This window comes from Loxodonta africana, chromosome 4, assembly GCF_030014295.1.
Source record: "Loxodonta africana isolate mLoxAfr1 chromosome 4, mLoxAfr1.hap2, whole genome shotgun sequence".
Classification (NCBI taxonomy): Eukaryota; Metazoa; Chordata; class Mammalia; order Proboscidea; family Elephantidae; genus Loxodonta; species Loxodonta africana.
Genome location: NC_087345.1, coordinates 191,210,420 through 191,236,027, shown reverse-complemented (window position 1 = coordinate 191,236,027; position 25,608 = coordinate 191,210,420). Strand labels below are relative to the sequence as shown.

The following is a 25,608-nucleotide window of genomic DNA, read 5'->3' as shown; positions in this document are numbered from 1 at the left end:
AGACAATGCTCAATCTACACAAAAATGGGGCTCCTACTCAGAGTTCTTGAGTTTCACGTGTTTCAAAAGGCTCTCACCTTGAGGTTAAACATGTTAAAATTGGGGTACCTTCTTCCCAAAGAACTCCAGAGGCATAAACATTTGTTGGAATACCATACGTACCAAGAGTCACAAAAGGGTTTGTTGAAATGGTCGAATGAGACAGTCTTTCCTCACATGCTGTTTCGCTGACTTTCTTTCCATTATCATAGTCCTTAATGATCTTCATCTTTATATCCATGTCTAGAGCCTTCCTCACTTTCTTCGGATTAGAACTTTTTTTGTGTGTATGTTTTAGGGGAAGGTTTAGTTAATTTTTCAATAAAAAATTTATATATGTATTGTTTTGTGAGATTGGTTGCAATCCCCACAATGTGACAATACACTCCGCCTTTCCACCCCGGGTTCCCTGTGTCTGTTCATCCAGTTCCTGTCCCTTCCTGTCTTCTTGTCCTGCTTTTGGACAGGAGCTGCCCATTTGGTCTCATATATTTGATTGAACTAAGAAGCATGTTCCTCACATGTGTTATTTTTTGTTTTATAGGCCTGTCTAATTTTTGTCTGAAAGTGTGCTTTGGAAATGGTTTTAATTCTAGGTTAGAACTTTCAGTGGCATGACTTATTTTGCTAAGCATAGTGTTGGGGATATAAGTAGTGCAGGTGTTACAGTCCGAGAAACTTGAACAACTTGGCTTCAAATGAACAAGTGATGCTTCTTATGGTATGAAATACTGAGTAATATCATGCTATAGGCTTGTTCTATAATGAAGTTGGTGTCAGAGTGTTGACAATGAAGTCAGAGTTGGAATGGCTGTCAGGCACATGCGCAGTTCAATTGTCATATGTTGTTAAGAGTTGAACATTGCCCAACTTTCTATTCATTATGACTCTTGGCATGGACACGGACTTCATTGTAGGCCAGGCTGTAGTCTACTATACAGTGTTTTGAATAGTAAATCATAAATTTGAACATCTGTGAGTGAACACCTGAAAATGATAGTGTCAGCAAGTTATGTGCTGTAATATTGTATGTAGTACGTATTACTAATGATAGATGGTCCTAAGTGCGATTCTTCATAACTTGAATGCATTGTAAGTTATGTGTAATTTGCAGTGGGTCCTGAAAAAGAAGTAATTTGTTCAACCTTAGGGAGTTAGGAAGATTCGATGCAAACTTAAAGGATGAATAAGATTGGTTAAGTAAAGAAGGGAGATATTTGGCCTTTTAAGAAAAGGATATAGCATGAACCAATGGCATATGTGGACAGGGGAATAAATGTGGATTGGTATTATTAGAGTGTGAAGTGATAAGTAGGGATAAGGTAGGAGAGAGCTTAGTCATAGAGGGACTTGGATGCTATGCTAAGAACTTTTTTTTTTTTTTGACTTTTTTCTACATGTAATAGGGGATCATTAGTGTTTTTAGTAGGGAAGTGACATTTTTGAATTTAATATTAGAGAGATTATTATGGTAACATTGTAGAAGCTAGAGTGTGGATGGTGGATTGGCATGATTGGAGGTAGGGAAGAATTAGGATGTTGTTGCCATGTTTTAGATGTATGATAAGTGCCCTTATTAGAGATCTGGTGAAAGACAAGAAAAGATTCAGGCTTGAGAAATATTGTGGGAGAAAGATGTGGCATTCTGCTTCTGTAAGGATTTATAGCCTTGGAAACCCTATGGGGCCGGTTCTACTCTATTCTATAGGGTCACTCTGGGTTTGGTGAGAAAAATTTGCTTGGTAGAAATGGCAAAACTTCGTGATAGTATATGAAAGGAAGGAAGATTAGATGATAATACTATTAACTAATATTAGAGAATATAAGTGGAAGAACAACTTTTGGTGAGGAAAGGATGAGTTCACAGTTACTCAGTTGTTATACAGAGTCTTTCAGATACTGCCATTTGTTGCCTGATCAAGAGGATGTATAATGTTCGTAGCTATTATTATCTCATAGAGTTTCCTTTCTTTTGAAAAAGTTATTAAAAAAAAAAGAAACTGTGAAATTTAAACTCAACAAATTATATATGGTTGATATTTGGGACTTATTTTTTTGGGTATATTGACAAATTCTTTTTATATTATTTTAGAATTCTTAAAAGCCCACTCGACTGAAGGATTTACAGATACTTCTGCAACTGAGCCACGTAAGTTTCTACGCATTTAAGCATCATCGTATTAATGATCTCTGTTGAATGCATTAATTTCTGTAATTTTCTATGATTTAAAATAATAATTATTAGAATAACAATACAGATTCCCTGGATTTTGGAGCCATGCAATTGACTTGGCTACCATGCAGGCACTGAAATTGCTAGTTAAGGCTACATGCTACCAAAAATGGATTCGTTTTTAGAGTTTCATATTAATTCTTGGAATGGAGAATTTTTAGTTGTGATTAGAAGATGCTACTGAAATGTTACAGAGGTGGCAACATTTGAGGTGGAGTAGCAATAAATTTAAGAAGTGATTTATGGAGTTTATTACTAAGAATTATATATATGGTCTCAAATCCTCCATTACTTTGACTGCAGGTGAGTATCTGTTAGTTCATGAATATAAAGAGCTGCTAGAACTAGTATGTCATATTTCTTACTGCTTGTCAAGAGAAAGGAGAAATGACCTTGCTTATATGGAATTTTGAAATAATCATGTAACTTATGCTATGGAATACAGATTAGAAGTAGAAAGTAAGATTTGGGTGGACCAAGTTGCTGAGAATCCTATTCTCTTTCATCTTCAGCTTTAAACCCTATTGTTGCCATGTTTAAACCAATGACAGTTGCACATTCACAGTCCTTCCAAGTTCTTTTGAGACTTTCGGTCCAAGACAGCCATGACCGACTGGGTGTGGTAGAAAGGGAGCTAGAGCTTTGGAATGGAGATTGAAAATGTCTTTCCACCTCAAGTAGAGCCCTCTGCACATGTCTGTCATGCTCTCTCTCTCTGTAGCTGTCTTTTCTCTAGCACTGTGCCTTCCAAATTCTAGCTGACTTGGCCTCCCCAAATCATGAACTTTGTCTACTCAACTCAAGGAGCCCACTAGACTCTGTTTGGGTTTCCGTTCCTAATGGTGCAGCCTGGAAACTCTCTCCAGGCAGTAAACTGAGGTCATTATAGGGCTCTTCTCATTTGTTTTCCTTCTGTCAGGAATCACTGCCTTGCACTGACTGTTTTCTAATGTCTGAATACCACTGTTTCATGTTATGTTGTCCAGTTTTTAAGCGGGTTAAGGTGAAGAGGTAATTGATTCTCCGTCATGGACAAAAACCGAAACCCCTGTGCCCAATTATAGGTCAGTGGAACACATCTTCCAACTATAAACCTAAATTCCAAAAGAGTCAAATATAATAGTTTTACTCAAGGTTCTTAAGGGCAGCAGAGGACAAGGTTTCATTGCACAATATAGAGAAAAACCAGTTACACATTTTTAAGTACCTTTTTCCATGGCAGCCATCTCCGTTCCTAGACTCTATTCTCTCTCAGTCTTGCTTTGTTTCACTTGTTTACTCTCTTTTTCTCTTAAAATTACCACCTTCTTATCTTCACCAGCCAAACTTTATTCTCTTTTTCCTCTCCTATTCTCTAAATTCTATTAGATTCTATAGCCTATTCAGTAAGACAGAAGGTACCTCTGTACTGCATTATGTTTTTATACAAACTACAACAACCCATTGTTCCTTAATATCTTACTTACACTTTTGGGTTTTCAATTTATTCCAGCCCAAAAGCAATCATGATGAGTCATAAAACATTAAAACAGTCCTTTAGGGGTAACCTCAAGTTGGAATTTTGCAAGGAGTTACAAAATATTTTCAGGATAAAATGCAAGAAATGCAGGAAAAATATTCTCTGACACCTGTTCAGGAAGCGCATAGCATACGCTTAGGGAAAATAGTTTAGTATATGAGCTTGTGGAGAAATTGAACCACCAAGGAAATCAGAAGGGCAAGAACTTACTGGTTCTTCTTGGTTGTTCTAAGTAGATGAGGGAAGAACATAAAAACAGCAGGTTTGGATGAATAGAGCCAGTGAAGTGAAGAAGGTTATGGCCTGAGAGGTAATATTTCTTCACGTCCTCTCAAATCTTCTGTTTAGTTTTAAAGGTTACAGAAAATGGAGGTAGGCTTCATACTTTGGTATAAGTAGTTACTGAAGCAGCATGTGTGGGCTCAGGACTGTGGAGGCAGACACATGAAGTAAGGCTGCGGAGCTCACAAAAATTATGAGGGAGCCATAGAACTCTCCCAAGGCCACGAAATTAGGGTTTGGGGAAAGTTTTGACTAGACCTTCAGTAAATTGAAAAGAATCAGCTAACATTTGATTGAATTAAAAATTGAGGTTTGGAAATTAATATTATAGTTTTTAGGTGATATATCTATTAAGCCTCTATTTACAATGCTAGAATTTCTAGAAAGATGATACCGTGTTTATCAAAAACCCATTTGTTCTAAAGATTATGATTTGACAATTTGCTATGCATTTAAGATTATTCATCAGGACACTTACTAGGTATATAGATATTCTTTCTTTTTAATTCTTTAACTTTAAAAGAATATTTATCGTGGTGAGATATATATATCAAAATACTTGCCATTTCAACCACTTTTATGCATACAATTCAGTAACATTAGTTACATAGCTACCATGTTACGCAACCATATCGTTATCCTTTTCTAGTTTTTTTCCTCATCCTTAACAGAAATTCTGTACCCATTAAGCAATGCCTCTCCATTTTCCCCTCCCTCCCATCCATGGTAACTACTAATAAGCTGTGGTCTGTATGCACTTTCCTATTCTGGATATATCATGAAAGTGGAATCATACAATATTTTGTCCTTTTGTGTCTGAGTTATTTCACTCAGTGTAGTGTTTTCAAGGTTCGTTCATGTCATAGCATACATCAGAACTTTATTTCTTTTCAAGGCTGAAAAATATTCATTGTATGTGTGTATCACATTTTATTTAACTGTTAATTGATTGATCGACACGTAGGTCGTTTCCACCTTTTAGCTATTTTGTGGAAAATGCTTCTATGAATATTGGTGCACAAGTATCTGCATGAGTTTTTGCTTTTAAGTTTTTGGAGTATATACACAAGAGTGGAATCTCTGGGTCATGTGGTCATTCTGTGTCTAACATTTTGAGAAACCATCATACTATACTGTTTTCCACAGAAGTTGTACCATTTTACATGCCTGCCAACAATGGATGAAGGTTTCAGTTTCTTTGGATCCTCACCAACTGGTCCTGAAGCATTACTCCTGTGTTTTGTTCTGAGATTTTTATGGTTTTAGTTCTTACATTTAGGTCTTTGTTATATTTTTTGTAATTTTTATATATGTTGAGACATGGGTCCAACTTTATTCTTTTGCCTGTAGAAATCCAGTTGTCCTAGCACCATTTATTGAAATGACTTTTTTTTTTTTTTCCCTTTGAATGAACTTAGCACCCTTGTTGAAAATAAATAGACCATATATGTGTGGGTTTATTTCCGAACTCTCAAATCTTTTCACTGGTCTATATGTCTATCATTATACCAGTACTAGACTGTTTTGACTAGTAGATTTATAGTACATTTTGCGATCAGGAAGTGTGAGTCTTCCTACTTTTATTCTTCTTTTTCAAGATTGTTTTGGATATTTCAGGCTATTTCAATTCCACATAAATTTGAGGATTGGCTTTTTTTATTATTTCTGCAAAGAAGACTGTTAGAATTATGACAGGGATTGAGTTGAATATGTGGACTGCTTTGGGTAGTATTGACATTTTAACCATATTAAGCCTTCTAATCCAAGAACACAAAATGTCTTTCCATTTATTTAGATCTTCTTTAATTTCTTTTAGCAATGTTTTATAGTTTTCAATGTACAAGTCATTCACACCCTGGTTAAATTTATTCCTAAACATCTTATTATTTTAGGTGCTATTGTAAATGCTATGAGTTGGAATCGACTCGACAGCACTGGGTTTTTTTTATTGTAAATGCAATTGTTTTCTTAATTTCCTTTTCAGATTCCTCATTTCTGGTGTATAAATGGAGCTCTGGTGGCACAGTGGTTAAGAGCTCCTCAATTGCTAACCAAAATGTTGGCAGTTCGAATCCACCAGCTGCTCTTCAGAAATCTTGTGGGGCAGCTCTCCTCTGTTCTATAGAGTTGCTATGAGTCAGAATCAACTCGATGGTAATGAGTTTCGTTTTTGGCGTATGGACACTTAACGATTTTTTGTGTGTTGATCTGTACCCAGTACTTTGCTGATTTCATTTATTAGCTCTAGTAGATTTCTTGAACATACTTTGGAATATTCTATATATAAGATCATGTCATCTTGGAAAAAGGGATAGTTTTACTTCTTTCTACTCAATTTGGGTTATTTGATCCAGTTGGAAACTTAAGAGGGTTGCTAGATTCTTTCCATAGGCTTTATTGACTCAGTGGTAGCAAGCAAAGCAGTTTTCCCTTAGCTTTCAAGAGTTTTGTTATATGCCATACCATACTATGGGGAGGTGATGCACGCTGGACTCCCTTCCAGTTCTTTTACTTACCAGGTGAATACTTTTGACCAAATTATATAATTTCTCTGAGCCTTATATCCTTTATTTGAAAACGGTGACAGCATATTCTTCTTTAGAATTATTTTGAGGATTAGGAATACATAAAGCAGCACAGTGATGTGCACATTAAAAAAAAAATTTGCAGTTGAGTCAGTTCCCACTCATAGTGACCCTATAGAACAGAGTAGAGCTGCCCCATAGGGTTTCCAAGGAGTGACTGGTGGATTTGAACTACTAACCTTTTGGTTAGCAGCTGAGCTCTTTAACCACTATGCCACCAAGGCCTCAACAGTAGACGTTTAATGAAATGGCAGCTATTCTCATCGCAAGCATTTCGTTCTTTGAGTACCCATATGACCCTGGTATCTCCTGTCTATATTTGTCTAGTTTTCACACATATAGATAATAGTTATGTGAACATAGAGCTATAACTTCAGTCATTTGTAGTACCTGTAAAACATTTCTTTTTTCTTTTATAATAGAAGCTGGTTCTTCGATGACTAGTAGACTGAATGCCATGTTGAAAGTATTTGAGAAACAATCAAGTATGTTGGAGAGGTAAGCCTTTAAAATAACTTCTTTTTGTAATTATAAAAATGACTGCACATATATTACAGAAAATTTGTAACATAAAGAAGAAATTTGGAAACCCTGGTGGTATAGTGGATAAGTCTATGGCTGCTAACTACTAGAATTCTATTTATATAATATGTCGACATTGTAAATTTGGGAAATTTTACATGATAGGAATTTCTAATTATCAAATCCAATGATCAGGACCTATAGGAAAGTGAATTGGTAACCAGAACAGAAGTAAAGAAACGGAAGTTCTGGGCACCTGCTAAAAATGGAACTGAAGGAATTATGACTTGCATTAATGGATTGTCAGGTACTTGGTATGTAACTGGCCCAGGACCCACTTCACATCTACCTTCTAATCTGATCAGTCTTCTCTATCAGAAGGCTAGGATTACAACTTTCCTGTTTAACATGTTCTGGGGCATTGTTAAAGTAGGAAGCTGGTTTCTATGACCATTCTTTCCATTGGACCAGGATATTAAAGCAGCAGACATCCGTTATATATTGTAACTCCTCATATCAGGCCATTGGTGGTATTCAAAGTTGGTTTAGGGTTCCTGCATGTAGCAAAATGCGTGGGAAAAGACTAGCTGAAGGGATTACTGTAAAAGAGAAAATTTCATACATAAGTTGTCTCCTGCCCAGAAAAAGTTTTGTTCATTTGTTTGGTCAGAATATGCTGTGTACATTTCTTTGCGTATTAAGAAGTGTCTTCAAAGTTACTGTGAATGACCTGTAGTTCTTTCGGGTGGCTAGTATTATATTAGTTACATAACTGGCATGTTGAAAAAGCATGTCTTGTGGAGTGAAATCACAAAGCAACTTAATTTGGACTTCTTGTGTTCATTTACATTTGCAAAGTGGGGCTGACCCCGTCATACTCCCTGATAAAAAATAGAGAAGTACTGTGACTTTTATGATCACTCTTAGTTTTGGGTTAGATAATATTTAATTTAAATTTTATTGACAAAACTGTACTAATTTATAAATTAAAATGCCCTGTAAAATATTGTAGTCAATATTTCAATTTTAATTCAAAGTTAAGACATGTTTCCCACCCTCACCCTCAATTCCAGCTGGAGCCTGCTTGGAAGTGTGGTAGTTTTTTTTCTCGCTCTCTCTCTTTTTTTTTTTTAACCTCCTTTCCCTCTAGCTAGTTGTAGTTTCTGTCCCCCATGTGTTTAGGAAGGAAGGAAAAAGCATAGGTATATAGGAGGGCTTTTACTTGACTATCGCTCTACCTTTTCCATCAGAGCAGATAGCATCTATCCAATTTTCTGAGTGTTCTCTTTAAAAGGCCTAATTTCCTGTCAGGATCACAAACATGATTCTGGTGATGAACAATATTCTCACCAGTGTTGACAACTTCATCCACAAGAATGGACCCCAGTTCTCAACACTGTTCACCAAAGAGATAATATGCTTTCATAAGGCACCCTACAATCCAATCTCTAGTTGGAATTCCAATTTATGCCATAATTGAAGAAAGAACTTTTCAAGGCCTTCTGGGCCTATGCTCACTTGTCCATTTCCTACTACCTATGGATTAACAGCTAGATGGAGCCCTGGTGGTGCAGTGGTTAAAAGCTTGGCTGCTAACCAAAATGTTGGCAGTTTGAATCCACCAACCATTCTTTGGAAATACAATGGGGCAGATCTACTCTGTCCTATAAGGTTGCTGTGAGTCAGAATTGACTTGACTGCAATGGGTAAGGGTAACAGCTAGGCAGTGCATTGACTAGATCCTGGAAAAATGTCCGCTAGCTCTTCCCAGAGACTGGCATGATTGCCTTATCATGTTACTGTGTAATTAATGAATAATAACTAAATAAAATCTCATTTTCTCTGCTATCTCGTATTAATATGGCTTTCATCGTACTAACCACAGAACATCTACCACCACCCCAATAATAGAGCCCATTCATTTTTTCTGGGGACCACACCTCTCCTTCCACCTCCCTGAAAAAAATATAATTCCTAAGAGAGCTTACTAGACCATAAGCCTTTGCCTAGAGTTAATTGGTCCAGAAGTGAATACCTGTTCATAGCTGCACTAATGGCTTTCCACCAGGACTTTTTGGACTTGGAAAACTCAAGTACTATCTCTCTGGGTGACTAAAACTAAAATATTAAACCTTAGCAGTTGTCCAAAGTCATGGCTTTCCTTACATTGTTGTTAGGTATCATCGATTCAGTCCCGACTCATAGTGACCCTATGAAGAACAGAACGGAACACTGCCCAGTCCTGCACTATCCTCACAATCGTTGCTATGTTTGAGCCCATTGTTGCAGCCTGTTTGTCAGTCTATTTTGTTGAGGGTCTTCCTTTTTTTCCATGACCCTCTACCAAGCATGATGTCCTTCTCCAGGGATTGGTCCTTCCTCTTAACATGTCCAAATGAGGTGAATATATACGTGAGGTGAAGTCTCGCTATCCTCACTTCTAAGGAGCATTCTGGCTGTAGTTCTTCTAAGACACATTTGTTTGTGCTTCTGGCGGTCCAAGTTGTATTCAATATTCATCCCCAAGACCATAATTGAAATGCATCAATTCTTCTTTGATTTTCCTTTTTCATTGTCCAGCTTTCCCCTGCATATGAGGTGATTGAAAATACAGTGGCTTGGGTCAGGTGCATCTTAGTCCTGAAGGTGACATCTGTGTTTTTTAACACTCGAAAGAGGTCCTTTGCAGCAGATTTGCCCAATGCAATACGTCTTTTGATTTCTTGACTGCTGCTTCCGTGGGTGTTGATTGTGGATCCAAGTAAAATGAAATCCTTGACAGCTTCAATCTTTCCTCTGTTTATCATGATGTTGCTTCTTGGTCTGGTTGTGAAGATTTTTCTTTTCTTTATGTTGAGGTGTAACCCATACTGAAGTCTTTGATCTTCATCAGTAAGTGCTTCAAGTCTTCTTCACTTTCAACAAGCAAGGTTGTGTCTTCTGCATATCGCAGGTTGTTAATGAGTCTTCCTCTAATTCTGATGCTGATATAGTCCAGCTTCTTGGATTATTTGCTAGCACACAGATTGAATAAGTATGGTGAAGGTATACAACCCTGGCACTCACCTTTCCTGATTTTAAACCACGCAGTATCCAGTCCTTCTGTTTGATCAACTGCCTCTTGGTCTATGTACAGGTTCCACATGAGCACAGTAAAGTGTTCTGGAATTCACATTCTTCATGATATTATCCATAGTTTGTTATGAGCCACACAGTTGAATGCCTTTGCATAGTCAGTAAAACACAGGTAAACATCTTTCTGCTACTCTCTGCTTTCAGCAAAGATCCATCTGATATCAGCAATGATATCCCTTATTCCATGTCCTCTTCTGAATCTGGCTTAAATTTCTGGCAGTTCTCTCTTGATGTACTTCTGCAGCCATTTTTGAATTATCTTCAGCATAATTTTACTTGTGTGTGATATTAATGATATTGTTCAATAATTTCAACATTTCATTGGATCACCTTTCTTTGGAATAGGCACATATATGGATCTCTTCCAGTTGGTTGGCCAGGTAGCTGTCTTCCAAATTTCTTGGCATAGACAAGATCGCACTTCCAGCCATCGCATTGTTTGTTGAAACATCTCAATTGATATTCTGTCAATTCCTGTGCCTTGTTTTTTGCCAATGCCTTTAGTGCAGCTTGGACTTCTTCCTTCAGTACCATTGGTTCTTGATCATATGCTACCTCCTGAAATGGTTGAACGTCAACCAATTTTTTTTTTGGTACGGAGACTCTGTTTCTTCCTTCCATCTTCTTTTGATGCTTCCTGTGTCATTCAGTATTTTGCCTGTAGAATCCTTCAGTATTGCAACTAGAGGCCTGAATTTTTTCTTCAGTTCTTTCAGCTTGAGAAATGTGGAGTGTGTTCTTCCCTTTTGGTTTTAACTCCAGGTCTTTGCACATTTCATTATAATACTTTGTCTTTTTGAGCTGCTCTTTGAAATCTTCTGTTCAGTTCTTTTACTTCATCATTTCTTTCTTTTTCTTTAGCTACTCTACATTCAAGGGTGAATTTAAGAGTCTCTTCTGACATCTCTTTTGGTTTTTTTTCTTTCTTTCTTGTCTTTTTAATGGCCTTTTGCTTTCTTCATATATGATGTCTTTGATGTCATCCTACAACTCCTCTGGTCTATGATTATTAGTGTTCAATATGTCAAATCTATTCTTTAGATAGTATCTAAGTTCAGGTAGAATATACCAAGGTCATATTTTGGCTGCATGGACTTGTTTAAATTTTCTTCAGCTTCAACTTGAACTTACATATGAGCAGTTGACGGTCTGTTCTGCAGTCAGTCCCTGGCCTTGTTCTGACTGATAATATTGAGCTTCTCCATTGTTTATTTCCAAAGATGTAGTTAATTTGATTCTTGTGTATTCTATGCAGAGAAGTCCACATGTATAGTTGCCATTTATGTTGTTAAAAAAGATATTTGCAGTGAGAAAGTCGTTGGTCATTCAAAATTCTATCATGTGATCTCCCGTGTTGTTTCTATCACCAAAACCATATTTTCCAACTACTGATGATTCTTTTTTTCCAACTTTCTCCTTCCAATCACTAGTAATTGCCAATGCATCTGACTGCATATTTGATCAATTTTTGGCTGCTGAAGTCTTGATACATTCTACTATATGGATGTAACTTGAAGATTTTAACTGAGTGAAACAAGTCAATCACAAAAGAACAAATATTGTGTGACCGCACTTATATAAAAACACAAGAAAAGGCAAATGTATACAGACTAAAGTTTATTAGTGTTTATCAAGGATAGGAGGGAGAGGGAAAGGGAATGTTAGCAGTAATGGAAAAATTAAATTGATAGGATTGTGCTTTTGGTGGTTGCTGTCAATATGTTGTACATCTGTAAAAAGCTGAGCTGGCTAAAGTTGTGTGACGGGTACATTTACAACAATGACAAAAAAAAAAAAAAGAGTAGCTGCTGAGGTTGCATACATACAACCAACAACCTCATGGAATTTGTTTCCCTGGTTTGGAGATTTAGGGTTATGGTTTCATGGGGCATTCCAGTTTAGTGCTTCTGTTCTACCTCATAGTTCATTGCATAGTTCCTGGGGTCTTAAAAGCTTGCAAGTGGTCATCCAAGGCACAACAACGGGTCTCTATTCACCTGGAGAAACAGAGGAATAAGGAGAGTCAGGACTAGGAGGAGGATAGAGAATGTGTGGCTAATTGCCTACATGAACAACTGCCTCCTATGCCATGAGACCAGAAAAGCTGGATGGTGCCCAGCTAACATTATTGAACCTTTTGATCAAAGATTCTATACAGGAGTCCTGATCAAATGGGGGTAAATGAAGAACAGATTTTCAAATTCTCATGGACTCCAGACTTTCTGTAGCCATGGGTGCTGGACGAACCTCTTAAACTATTGCTCTGAGATAATCTTTAACACTTAAACCAAAAATATATCCTGAAGTCTTCTTAAAACCAAACAATAGTTTAGCTTAACTAGTGAAAAAGGTCTGCCTTGAGCATTATGGTCTTTTAAGAACTGTCTATATGGGATCTAATTGAGAACAGAAACTCAAAAGATTAGATGGGAACCTTAGGGGGCAGTGAGTTTATGTTAAGGGGGAGGAACAACTCAGAAAAGGAATGTGAGAATGGTTGCACAACTCTGAGAATGTCACTGAATTGTACATGTCGAAATGGTTGAATTGGTGTATGTTTTGCTGTGTATATTCTCAACAACAACAAAATAAAATTAAAAATCTGCCTTTTGATCAGGATAATTTGAGTTCAGTTTTTATCCTCATCACTCAGCCACAAACTGTTTTTAAAAAAAATATAGTATGTTCTGAAAGTTTTAGGGCAGTTTTAAGCTTTAGTGACTTTGGAAGTATAAATGATGTAAACTTACACAAAACAAAACATTAAAAATTTAATTATTTCCATTTCTTGATTTTACATATTTGTTGTTGTTAATTGTCGTTAGTTGGCTCTGGCTGTTTTTTCTTGGTGGTGGTGGTATTCTCTCCTTCCTGTCTCTGGGATGGTTCACCTCAAACAGCGGGATGGCAAGACCGACCAAACCATTTGGTGGGACACAATTGCTCTATCTGCACTGTCCTGCCCAATCGCCTGGGTGAGAGTTACAAGACCATAGTGAAAAAGGCCACACGACATCCATCCATCGCAGTGCAGCAATACATCACTTGATTTCTTGACAAGTTGATTCCGTGGACATTGGTTATTGATCCAACTTGAAATCATTGACAACATTAATTTATTCTCCATTTATCATGATGTTATCTGTCCAGGTTTGAGGGCTTTAATTTTCTTCATATTCAGATGTAATCCATACTGAAGGCTATAGTTTTTGACCTTCATCAGGAAGTACTTCAAGTCATTTTCATTTTCAGCAAACAAGGTAGTGTCTTCTCTATATCATAGGTTGCTAATGAGTCTCCCTTCAATCCTAATGCCATATTCTTCTTCATATGGTCTCGCTTCTTGAATTACTTGTTCAGTGTTCAGTTTGAATAAGTAAGGTGAAAGGATACAATCTTACTGCACTCCTTTTCCAATTTTGAACCATGCAGTATCTTCTAATTCTAATAACTGCCTCTTGATCCATGTACAGGTTCCTTAGGAACACAATTAAGTGTTCTGGAATTCCCATTCTTCTAATGTTACCCATAATTTGTTGTGTTCCACACAGTTGAGTGCTTTCATGTAGTCAATAAAACACAGGTAAGCATCTTTCCAGTGCTCTCTGTTTTGGCCAAGATCCATCTGACAACAGCTGTGATATCCCTCATTTTGTGTCCTCAACTGAATCCAGCCTGAACTTCTGGCAGTTCCCTGTCAGTGTACAGCTACAGTCATTTTTGAATTAGCAGAATTTTGCTAGTCTGTGATACTAATAATATTTGATGATTTCCTCACTCCATTTTGTGGCCTTTCTTTGGAATGGGCACAAATATGGATTTCTTCCCATTGGTTGGCTAAGTAGTTATATTCTAAATTTCATGACATAAATGAGTAAGCGTTACATCCATTTGTTGAAGCATCTCAATTGGTATTTTGTCAGTTTCTAGCACCTTCTTTTTCACCAGTGCTTTCAGTGCAGCTTCAGTACCAGTGGTTCTTGATCATATTCTACCACCTAAATGGTTGAATATCAAGTACTTCTTTTTGGCTCAGTGACTGTATGTGTTCCTTCCATCTTCTTTTTATACTCCCTGCGCATGCAATATTTTGACTGACTTGAAGGCAACTGGTTATTTAGTTTTGTGAATTTTGAACAATAAAATAATTTTTGAGTCATTCTGACTAAAGGTGGCAAGTGTTGACAGAAGCAAAAAGTTAAATTAAAAATTTATTATTAAAAATTTTTAAAATACATGTTCCTAACTTACAGTGTATTTGAATTACAATGAACTGCACTTATTACTGTGCATTTTTTTGTACATCTTATCATTAGTATTATGTAAATTTACTGCATACAGTGTTGGAGCATGTAATTTGTTGATGTTATCATTCTCATGCCAACCCCCAAAGACAAAGATCAGATTTATAAAGATACTGATAATAAAAGGTAATAATAATGAAAAAAAAAATGAAATCTTAGACTTACATCAGAACCGACTTATGATGGAGTTGGAATGGAACCCTAGTCGGGGTTCTCCCTGTAAATAAGTGAAATAGAAATGTATGTAATTAAATTTTAAAATGTTTTTTGAATATTTATAGCATTATGCTTCTGCAGTTATTAAAACTTAAAACTGCACTAAGACTTTTGCACTATTCAATATTTATTTTAACAGAATGTTAAAGAATGTAAGTATAAGAAGTAGTTAAATAGAGGCATTAACTGAGGCCCTAAAACGATAGTATCACATGTAAGATAAGTTACGAGATAGATGACCTAATAACACTTGGCAAAATGTAAGCAGTCAAGAAAGTGCTTAAAACCTTTCACATATATGGAGGATATAGGAGTGTCAGAAAGGGTTTGCAAAGAGTATTTCCTTGCAGAGAACTATTGAGTTTCTTGGGCCCTATACTAACCCCTTGGGGGATGGGTATAGGAGGGGTGGGTATGCCTGCCCTTATCTCAAGCTCACTGAGAAGCTTTAAGACATCTTCCATGATGTTTATCTAGAGAGATGTAGGGGTCAGAAGTAAGAATTTTAGGCCGTCTTGCTTTTTGAATCATCTTTAGCCCAGTGCATGTATCACAGGTATTTATGTTACGTTAAAGGTGGAGCTATCATAAATCCAATAGAACAAATTTAAAGTCTTGAATGCACTTCAGTGGTCAGTTAGGGCTTTGGCAAGGCAAGGACATCCATTTGGCCACTAATAAAACAGATTTGTATTTCTAAAATTAAAATGCCCTGTTCAAAAATGAAGCAAAGTTAAAAGACAAGCAATCAATGGACTGGGAGAAAATATTTGTGGAAATATGATAGACTAAAGGAGTAGTAATCAGAATATATAATTCCATAAAAGATGGAATAAAAACCAAAAAGAAAAATTGGTAAACTATGTAGATAATTCAAGGAAGAGACAAAAAAAGAAAGGTCGATAAACATTTCAGTAGATGGTCAGTCTTACTTGCGACTGGTGAAATGCAAAGCAAAATAACAGTGACTTTTTTTTACCTATCAGTTTAACGAAAATTAAAAGTGTGCCAATGTTAAGTCTTGACAACGATGTAAGGAATGAGAACTCTTAAAACGCTAGTGCAATAGAAATTGCCTACTTTCAGGACAATTTAGCCCAGTTTATTTAACATCAAAAAGGCATACCTTATTATACAGCAAATCCCTTTTTATTTACATTTACCTTTACATTTAAGTTTAAGGAGACATATAAAAGTAAATGTACTGCATAATTGTGACATAGCAAAAAACTAGAAACAACCTCAATGTTTGTTAGTAGGTGCATGGATCAATAATTTGTAGTAAAAGAATTATTAGGAAATATTATGCCAAGAAATTAGATAACTGAGTGAAATGGACAAATTCTTAGATACAGACTACTTTAAGTGATTCAAGAAGAAATAGAAAATATGAATAGACCTATAACAAGTAAAAATATTCAGTTTTAATAAAAAGAATTTCCACCAAGGAATACCCAGGCCAGATGGCTTCAGTGGTGAATTCTACCAAATATTTAATGAAGAATTAATACCAGCCCTTCAAAACCTCTTCCAAGAAAATAGGAGTTAATTCTTCTCAATTCATTATATTAGGCGAGTATTTTTCTGAAACCAAAACCAGACAAAAATATCATAAGAAAACTACAGAGCAATATCTGTTATGAAGATAAATGTAAAAATTCTCAGCAAAATATTGGTAAATTTAATAAGCAACATTTAAAAAGGATTCTACATCATGACCACGTGGGGTTTATCCCAGGAATGCAAGATGGGTTTAACATATAAATATCAATCAATGTTTTAAAAAACAAAAAAACCCTGTTGCCATAGAGTCGATTCTGACTCATAGTGACCCTATAGGACAGAGTAGAACTGCCCCATAGGTTTTCAAGGAGCTGTTGGTGGATTTGAACTACCGATCTTTTGGTTGGCAGCCATAGTTCTTAAGCACTGTGTCACCGGGGCTTCAATCAATGTATTACACCATGTTAATTGAATAAAGGACCAAAAACAGTCGATCATCTTACAGAGAAAAAGCATTTGTAAAATCCAACCTTTCATGATAAAAATACTCAACAAAATAGGAGAAGTTAACTTCCTCAATCTGAAAAAGGCCATCTACAAAAACTCATAGCTAACATCACACTTAGGAGTGGTTGAGCAAGATGATGGCATAAGCAGTTGCACACTCCCATCCCCCCATGGCAAATCCTGAAGAAAACAAGCAAACGATGGTGAAATCAACAGTCTTGGAACTCTGGACATCAATTAAAGGATTGGAGGACCAGAGTGAAAATGGAACCAAGAAAAAGGTACCATATAAATGATGGGAAAGCAGTGGTTCTCCACATGTCTACACCCCACCAACTTCCCCAGCTCAGTGCAGCCATCTTGGGGTGGCTGCAGCCAGCACCCTAGTTCCATGTCAGAGCAGTATGGTGAGTGCAGCCTGGACCAGCATTCTTGGGTGGAGAGTCTAGTGACACAGCGGTACAGTGAGCACAGTGTGGGCCAGCATCCACTTGGACAGTACTGTGTTGAAGTGGTACAGCAGCCACAGTGTGAACCAACATTCCTGGGTAGAGTCCCATGTTAGAGTGGCATGTGTGGGAAAGTGTTCCTGGGTGGAGAATCTTGTGTCAAGAGCAGCACAGTGAGCATAGTCTGGGTGGGAAGTCTCACCTTGGAATCATGGCTAGCATGGTGTGGCTTGGTATTCCTTCGTGGGGAGTCTTGAGTTGGAATGACACAGCCAGCAGAAAGTGAGATGATACCCCTGGATGGGGAGTCCCATGTTGCAGTGTCATAGTCAGTGCCCCCAGGAAGGGACCCTGTTGGTGAAATAGCTGCTTCTGGTGTTCATGGGAAGGGGAGTCTTGTGTTTTGGAGCAGCACAGCAAGCACCCAAAGGCAGGGTGCCTACTGGTGAAACAGCTACAGTAGGTGTCCCTGGCCAAAGACCCTGGTGGTGAATCTGCAGCAGCTACCATTTCCAGGTGGAGAATCTGGGGCTGGAACTGCACAGCTGGCACTCCCAGATAAGAGTCTTGTGGTGAGTCTGTGACAGCAGCCACTCCCAAGTTGGGAATCTGGGCCTGGAGCTCCACAGCAAGTGTTTCCAGGCAGTAAGTCACATGGTGAATTTGCAACAGCTGCAGCTTCTATGTGGGTTGTGTAGTGCCAGAATTGCACAGCCAGAACTTCCAGGTGGTAGTTTTGTGGTGAGCAATCAGTGACAGATGGTAATCCAAAACAGGGAATCTGGCAACATGGTGCTGTGGACAAAAGCACCATGCTGTCCTTTTGCATCAAAGACCTGAAAAACTAGGTAAAACAGATGCAAAAGTCAGTCCTTGAACCCTAAGCATCAAATGAAGGGATAAAGGGCTCTTTCAAGTACTGAGTGGAAGAAGAAACTGACAGAGAACAGGCTGTGCCGTGCTGCTCAGCTAGAGAGTCACCAGCATGGCCTCCAAGGTTCCATGCCACCCCCACTGGCCGGCTCTTTCAGTGCCATATTTTTTTTTCTGTTTCTTCTCTCTCTCTCTCCCTTTCCTTTCATTCACCCACCTAGCCCTATGCACCACCCCTGCCTCTTCTCAAAGGGCCTTATCACACAGCTGTGCTAGAGAACCACAGGCACACGGTCTCCCTGGGTACATGCCACTGAGTTGAGTGCTGTATTTTTTTTGTTTTGTTTTTTATTGCTGTTGCTATTGTTTGTTTCTTCTCTGTCTCTCCCTTCCTTCCTTTCCTTTATTCTGCCCACCTATCCTGTTGCACCATACTGACCCCTTCTTGAAAGGCCGTGTTGCACTGCTTGGCTAAATTGCCACTGGCACGTGGCTTTTCAAGGTCTGCACTGTTGCCACTGGCCAGCTCAGCCACACCATTTTTTTGGTTTGTTTTCTTGTTTCTTCTCTCTTTCTCCCTTCTTTCCTTTCCTTTCTCCTGCCCACCTAGCCCTGTGTGCTGCTACCCCGCCCCCCCTTCTCAGTGGGCTGTGCTGGTCTGCTTGGCTAGAGAGCCACTCACACATGACCTCCCCGGGTCTGTGCTGTCCCCACAGGCCGGCTCCCTCAGTGCCATATTTTTAATTTTTCTTTATCTTTCCCTTTCTCCTTTTCCTTTCCCGTTGCACCTAGGCCCTGTGTTGCCTCCACCTCTTCATGAGGACCCATGCCATGCTGCTTGGTGAGAGAGATACCAGCTTTCCACCACCCTGATTCCACCCTACTCCCAACTGCCGGCTGCCTCAGCACCATATTTATTTTTTTTTTGATTTTTGTTTGTTTGTTTCTTCTCTCTCTCTCTTCATTACTTTCCTTTTTTCCCACCCACATAGCCCCATGTGCCAACCCTCACCCTTCCTCAACAGGCCAAGCTGCACTGCTTGGCTAGAGAGCCACAGGCACATGGCCTCCCCAGCTCTCCCACACACTCAAACACCAAATCCCACTACAGCACCATTTTCTTTATTTATTTTTAGTTTTTCCTCCATTTTTTGCTTTTGTTTCTCTCTATTCTTTCTCTCACGCACTTAGCTCCACACATCACATCCTCTCCCTCCTGCCTATCTGCACTGTGCAATGAGCACTGTGCCCCTGAGTGGTGCCAGCATGGACCCCTGGCTACTTCCCTGCACTACCTCCTGGCCCTACTCTGCTGGTCTCAGTTTGTGCCACAAACGAGCCATCCTTGTCCCTCCCCCTCCCCACTGGACCTGCCCAGCTGAACGATAGCTGAGTGACTGGCTCTGCCCACCTGGATAAGGTGGTGAGAAGTATCATGCCCACAGATGAGCAAGCAACGAAAGATGCCCAGCCTGCCTGCCTAGCTATAACCAAATAAAACAGCAGGATGAAACAAGTGTACAGTCAATAAATGAAGAAAATAATTGCTGGATGTACTGGAGACAGCAAAAATTATCAAAATTTTTATAAAAAAGGACAGGATGGCTCCAGAAAGTTACCTAAATAAAACACCAGATGACCTTCTGGTAGAAGAAAATGCACTGCAACTACCTGATAAAAAAACAAACAAACAAACAAAAAAACTTATTGCTGCTGAGTCGATTCAGACTCCTAGTGACCCTATAGGACAAAGTAGAATTGCACCACAGAGTTTCCAAGGAGCGGCTGGTGGATTCAAACTGCTGATTTTTGGTTAGCAGCCATAGCATTTAACCACTACACCACCAGGGTTTTAACTACCTGAAAGGGAATTCAGAGCCCTAATATTCAGTGCTCTCCAAGAGATTAGGGAAGAGATCGAGAAAATCAGAAAAAAATTAAGAAAAAAATAGACAAAACTTTGGAAAACACGGAGCAATGGAAGAGTTCCGGAAAATAATATGGGAACAAAATGTCAAAAATAAATAAACAACTAGAAACCGTACCTGTTTAACACTATAAAGAAGAAAAACATGAATTCTCAGTAAACACAAAACCTACAATGAAACAAACAAACAAAAAATCCACAAACAAAAGGAATTCAGGACAGGAGAGTAAGAGGAACAAAGAAAATGTCAGCACGACAACAACAAAAAAAGTACTGCAAAATGATGGCAATAAACTCACACCTATTGATAATCACGCTGAAGGTAAATGGCTTAAATGCACCCATAAAGACCTTACAACAGATCCAACTGAAATAAAAAGGAACATAACAGAAGGCTATGAAAAACTGTAACAAATTTGAAAATCTAGAGGAAATGGACAAAATTCCAGAAACACACTATCTACACTAACACAAACTGAGGTCAAAAATTTGAACTGTCTCATAATAAGAGAAGAAATTGAAAAGGAATAAAATATCTCCCCCCCCAACAACAACAAAAAAATAATAATTCTGGCCCAGATGGCTTCACTGGAGAATTCTATCAAATATTCAGAGAACAGCTCACCCAGCACTACTTCTAAGAATTTCAGAACATAGAAAAGGAAAGGATACTTCTGAATTCGTTCAATGAAGCCGGCATAAGCCTGATACCAAAACCAGGCAAAGACACTACAAAAAACAAATATTACAGGCCAATATCTCTCATGAATATAGATACAAAAACTCTCAACAAAATTCTAGCCAATTGGACTCAGCATCATATCAAAAAGAAAAACAAAAAAACACCAAGACAAAGGGATTCATACCAGCTATGCAAAGATGGCTCAACATTAGATAATCAATGTAATCTACCATATATACATACATAAAACCACCACCCACTGCTGTTGAGTCGATATATATACACATATATATATGTATATATATATAAAAGAATCACATGATCATCTCAATTGACACAGAAAAGGCATTCAATAAAGCCCAACACCGTATCCTAATAAAAACTCTCAATGAAGTAGGAATGGAAGAAAAATTCCTCAACATAATAAAGGGCATCCATACAAAACCAACAGACAACATCATTCTCAACAGAGGCTGAAAACATTCCCCCTGGGAATGGAAACAAGATAAGGATACCCTTTATCACCACTCCTATTTAACATTGTGCTGGAATAATAAGGCAAGAAACAGAAATAAAGCATATCCAAATTGCTAAGGAAGAAGTAAAATTATCCCTACTTGTGGATGATATGATACTATACATAGAGAATCCAAAAGATTCCTCAAGTAGACTAGTGGAACTAAGAGATACAGCACAGCTGCAGGATACAAGATAAACATACAAAAATCACTTTGATTCCTATACACCGATAAAGAGAATTATGAAAAGGAAATCAGGAAAGCAATACCATTTATAATAGCCCCTAAAAAAAATAAAACTTAGGAATAAATCTAACCAGGGATGTAAAAGTCCTATACAAAGAAAACCGTAAAACACTACTGCAAGAAACCAAAAGAGATCTATGTAAATGGAAAAACATACAATGCTCATAGATAGGTAGACTCAACATTGAGAAAATGTCAATTGTACCCAAAGCAATTTACAAATACAATGCAATCCTGATCCAATGACCAAGAGCATTCTTAAACTAACCATTAACTTTATATGGAAAATGAAGAGGCCCAAGATGTGTAAAGCACTATTGAAGATGAAGAAAGTAGAAGACCTCGCACCTCCTGACTTCAGAACCTACTATACAGCTATGGTAGTCAAAACAGCCTTGTACTGGTACAATGACAGACACATAGATCAATGGATCAGAGTTGAGAACCCAGGTAATCTACCTACGATTACCTGATCTTTGACAAAGGCCTAAAGTCCATTAAATGGGAGAACAGACAGCCTTTTTAAGAAATGGCTGGAAAATTGGATGTCCATCTCTAAAATAAATTTAAATATTACCCACATCTCACAGCATATAAAAAAAATAAATTCAAAATGGGTCAAATGCATAAATATAAAACCAAAAACTGTAAAGATCATGGAAGAAAAAATAGGGCCAATACTAGAGGTTCTAATGCATGGCATACTACAGTACAAACCATAACTAACAACACACAAACCCCAGAAGATGAGCTAGGTAACTGAAATTGTCTAAAAATTAAACACTTCTGTTCATCAAAAGACTTCTCAAAAAGCGTAAAAAGAGGACCTACAGACTGGGGAAAAAAATTCTGGCTATGACATATCCAACAAAGGCTAATCTCTAAAATTTATAGAAAAATTTAACCCCTCTGCAGCTAAAAGACAAATAACCCAATTAAAAAATAGGCAGAGGATATGAACAGACATCTCACCAAAGAAGACATTCAGGTGGCTAACAGACACATGAGTAAATGCTGGCTATCACTAGCCAGTAGAGAAATGCAAATCAAAATCACAATTAGACACCATCTCACCCTGACATTACTGGCACAAATCAAAGAAACAGAAAATAACAAATGTTGGAGAGACTTCAGGGAGATTGAAACTTTTCCGCACTGCTGGTGGGATGTAAAATGGTAAAATCATTTTGGAAAATGATATGGTGCGTCCTGAAAAAGCTAGAAATAAAAATACGTACAATCCAGCAATTCCACTCCTAGGAATATATCTGAGATAAATAAGAGCTATCACATGAATGGACTTATGCACACACATGGTCATTGCAGCATTATTCACAATGGCAAAAAGATGGAAACAGCCTAATGCCTGTCAACAGATGAATGGGTAAACAAACTATGGTCTATTCACACAATGGAATACTATGCAAGGATAAAGAACAATGATGAATCTGTGAAACATCTCACAAAAGGATGAATCTGGGGGCATTATGCTGAGTGAAATAAGTCAATCAGAAAACCACAAATACTGTATGTGATCACTGTTATGAAAACTCATGAAAAGGTTTACATGTAGAAAGGAACAATCTTTGATGGCTACGATGGTGGGGAGGGAAAAACACTAACTAGACAGTAGATAAGTAGTAGCTTTGGTGAATGGAGGACAGTAGAATATACTGTGGAAGCCAGCACAACTTGACCAAGGCAAAGTCATAGAAGCTTCATAGACCCAACGAAATTCCCTGAGGGACCGAATTACTGGGCCGAGGGCTGGGGACCATGGTTTCAGGAGACATCTAGCTCAATTGGCATAACATAGTTTATAAAGAATATATTCTACAGCCTACTTTGGTGAGTAGCATCTGGGGTCTTAAAAGCTTGTTAGTGGCCATCTAAGATACTCTACTGATCCCACCCTGTCTAGAACAAGGGAGAATGAAGAAAACCAAACACACTTGGGAAATATTAGTCCAGAGGACTAATGGACCACAAGTACCAAGCCTCTACCAGACTGAATCCAGCAAAACTAGATGGGGCCCAGCTCCCACCAACGACTGCTCTGAAAGGGATCACAATACAGGGTCCTGGAAAGAACTGGAGAAAAATGTAGAACAAAATTCTAACTCACAAAAAAAGACCAGACTTACCGGTATGACAAAAAAAATTTTTTTCAGAGACTACTTAAATCCCCAGAGTATGGCCGCTGGACACCTTTTTAACTCAGTTTTAAAGTCAATCCTGAGGCTCACCCTTCTGCCAAAGATTAGATAGGCCCATAAAACAAACACATAAAATGGTTGTACCATTTTACATAATACATGTAGCTCAACCGTGTATATGAGACTAAATGGGCACACCACCCCGGGGGGAAAGATGAGAAGGCAGAAGGGGACAGGAGAGCTGTATGAATGGAAATGGGGAACTCAAGTTCGAGAAGGGTAGAGCGTTGACATGTTGTGGGGTTGGCAACCAATGTCACAAAAAAAGTGTATTAATTGTTTAATGAGAAACTTATTAGCTCTATAAACCTTCAGCTAACACCCCCCCCCACGCAAAACAAAACAAAACAAAATACAGAGGATCTGATACTGGGGTGTTACAGCTTGCATCGCCAGGTGGAGAGCCTGGTGCTGGAGGAGCAAAGTCATTGTCCTCCATAAGGGAGCCTAATGAAGCATCCACAGCAGGAATTCTAAGGCAAAGTGTCTGGTGCTGAAGTGGCACAGCCAGCATCCCCATTCAAGGAGCCTAACGGTGAAGCAGTGACAGCAGGTGACTCAAAGCAAGGAGACGGTAGTGAAGTGGGCACATTAGGTGTAGTTACTACAAAGAACTACAACCTTTAAAAATCTAAAATAATAATAACAATAATCAGGAAGAAGAATAAACCCCAGGGCAGAGGAAGAAGCTAATCTCTGGAGTTTACAAAGTATAATAGTTAAAGTCCTGTTTTCAACAAAAAAAAATCACAAAGCATATGAATAGTAAAAGATGTCCCATGCAAAAGAGCAAAATAAAGTAGCAGAAACTGTCCCTGAGGAGGCACAGATAATGGAATTACTAGACAAAGACTTTAAAGCAACAGAACTAAATATTATCAAAGAAACATGGAAAAATAGCTAAAGGAAATCAGGAAAATGACAGAAGAACAAAGCAAGAATTCAATAAAGACAGACATTTTTTAAAAAAGAGTCAAATGGAAATACTGGAGCTGAAAAATACAGTAACAGAAAAAAAATCACTAGAGAATCTTAACAGCAGATTTGAATTGGCAGAAGAATGAATCAGTGAAATCGAAGACAGAACAATTGGCCACACACTGGTGGAGGCCCCTCAGCCCTGGGCTTCATCCCCACATGCCAGGCCCCCTGGAAAGGAAACTCAACTCCCTCGGATTTGGGTAGCCCCATTCTCGTAGTCCAGTGGTGACTCTACCCCCGTGGCCCTGGCAGATCACGCTCTTCTGCCACTTGGGCATGATAGCCCAGCCTCCTCAGCTTTGGACAACAGATGAGCCCCTTTGCCCTGGCACTCATGAACAGCAGCCCCACACTCCAGAACTGAGTTGTTGAAGATCTGACTCTTTGAAACCTAGGAGGCTGTGGGTCTACCCTTTGAGACCCCAGAGGTTGTGGCCTTACCCTGTGAGACTGAGGTAGCTCTACTTCTTGTGCTCCTTGTCTGCTTAGCTTGTTTCACTGTTCCTTAGTCTCTCAGCCCTTTGGGGCTCTTGGGCCACCCTTGCATCTGCCCTGCTTGGGCAAGTGTTACAAAGCCCTTTAACTCTACTGATAAGTGCCTGGAGGTACCCCATTCCACCAGTAAGCCTTCTGTCTGAAGGCACTCAGCTGTCTGTCTCCATGGGTCGGCTACTGTGTTGTCTCGTGCCAGCCTCCTGGTTCTGGTGTTGCCGTTTCTTTGCTGCTGCTTCTTGAAGCCTTCACCATCTCCAGTATTACAACTCTCTTCACCTCCTTCTGAACCTGCACCAGAATTGCCTTTGACATCTGTAATTCCACCAACAGGTGCTTTTACTACTAGGCAACTTAAAACTCTTACAGTGCCTGCCCC

General features: G+C 38.5%; 1 protein-coding gene across 1 annotated transcript in view; it reads left to right on the top strand.

The window, feature by feature from the left end:
- CCDC7 (coiled-coil domain containing 7) overlaps positions 1 to 25,608 on the top strand; it is a 415,568-nt gene that overhangs the window by 63,984 nt on the left and 325,976 nt on the right. Inside the window, exons 8-9 of the mRNA XM_064285199.1 lie at positions 2,132 to 2,188; positions 7,081 to 7,156. Coding sequence (XP_064141269.1) covers positions 2,132 to 2,188; positions 7,081 to 7,156 — 133 coding nt within the window. The remainder of the gene's footprint in view (positions 1 to 2,131; positions 2,189 to 7,080; positions 7,157 to 25,608) is intronic.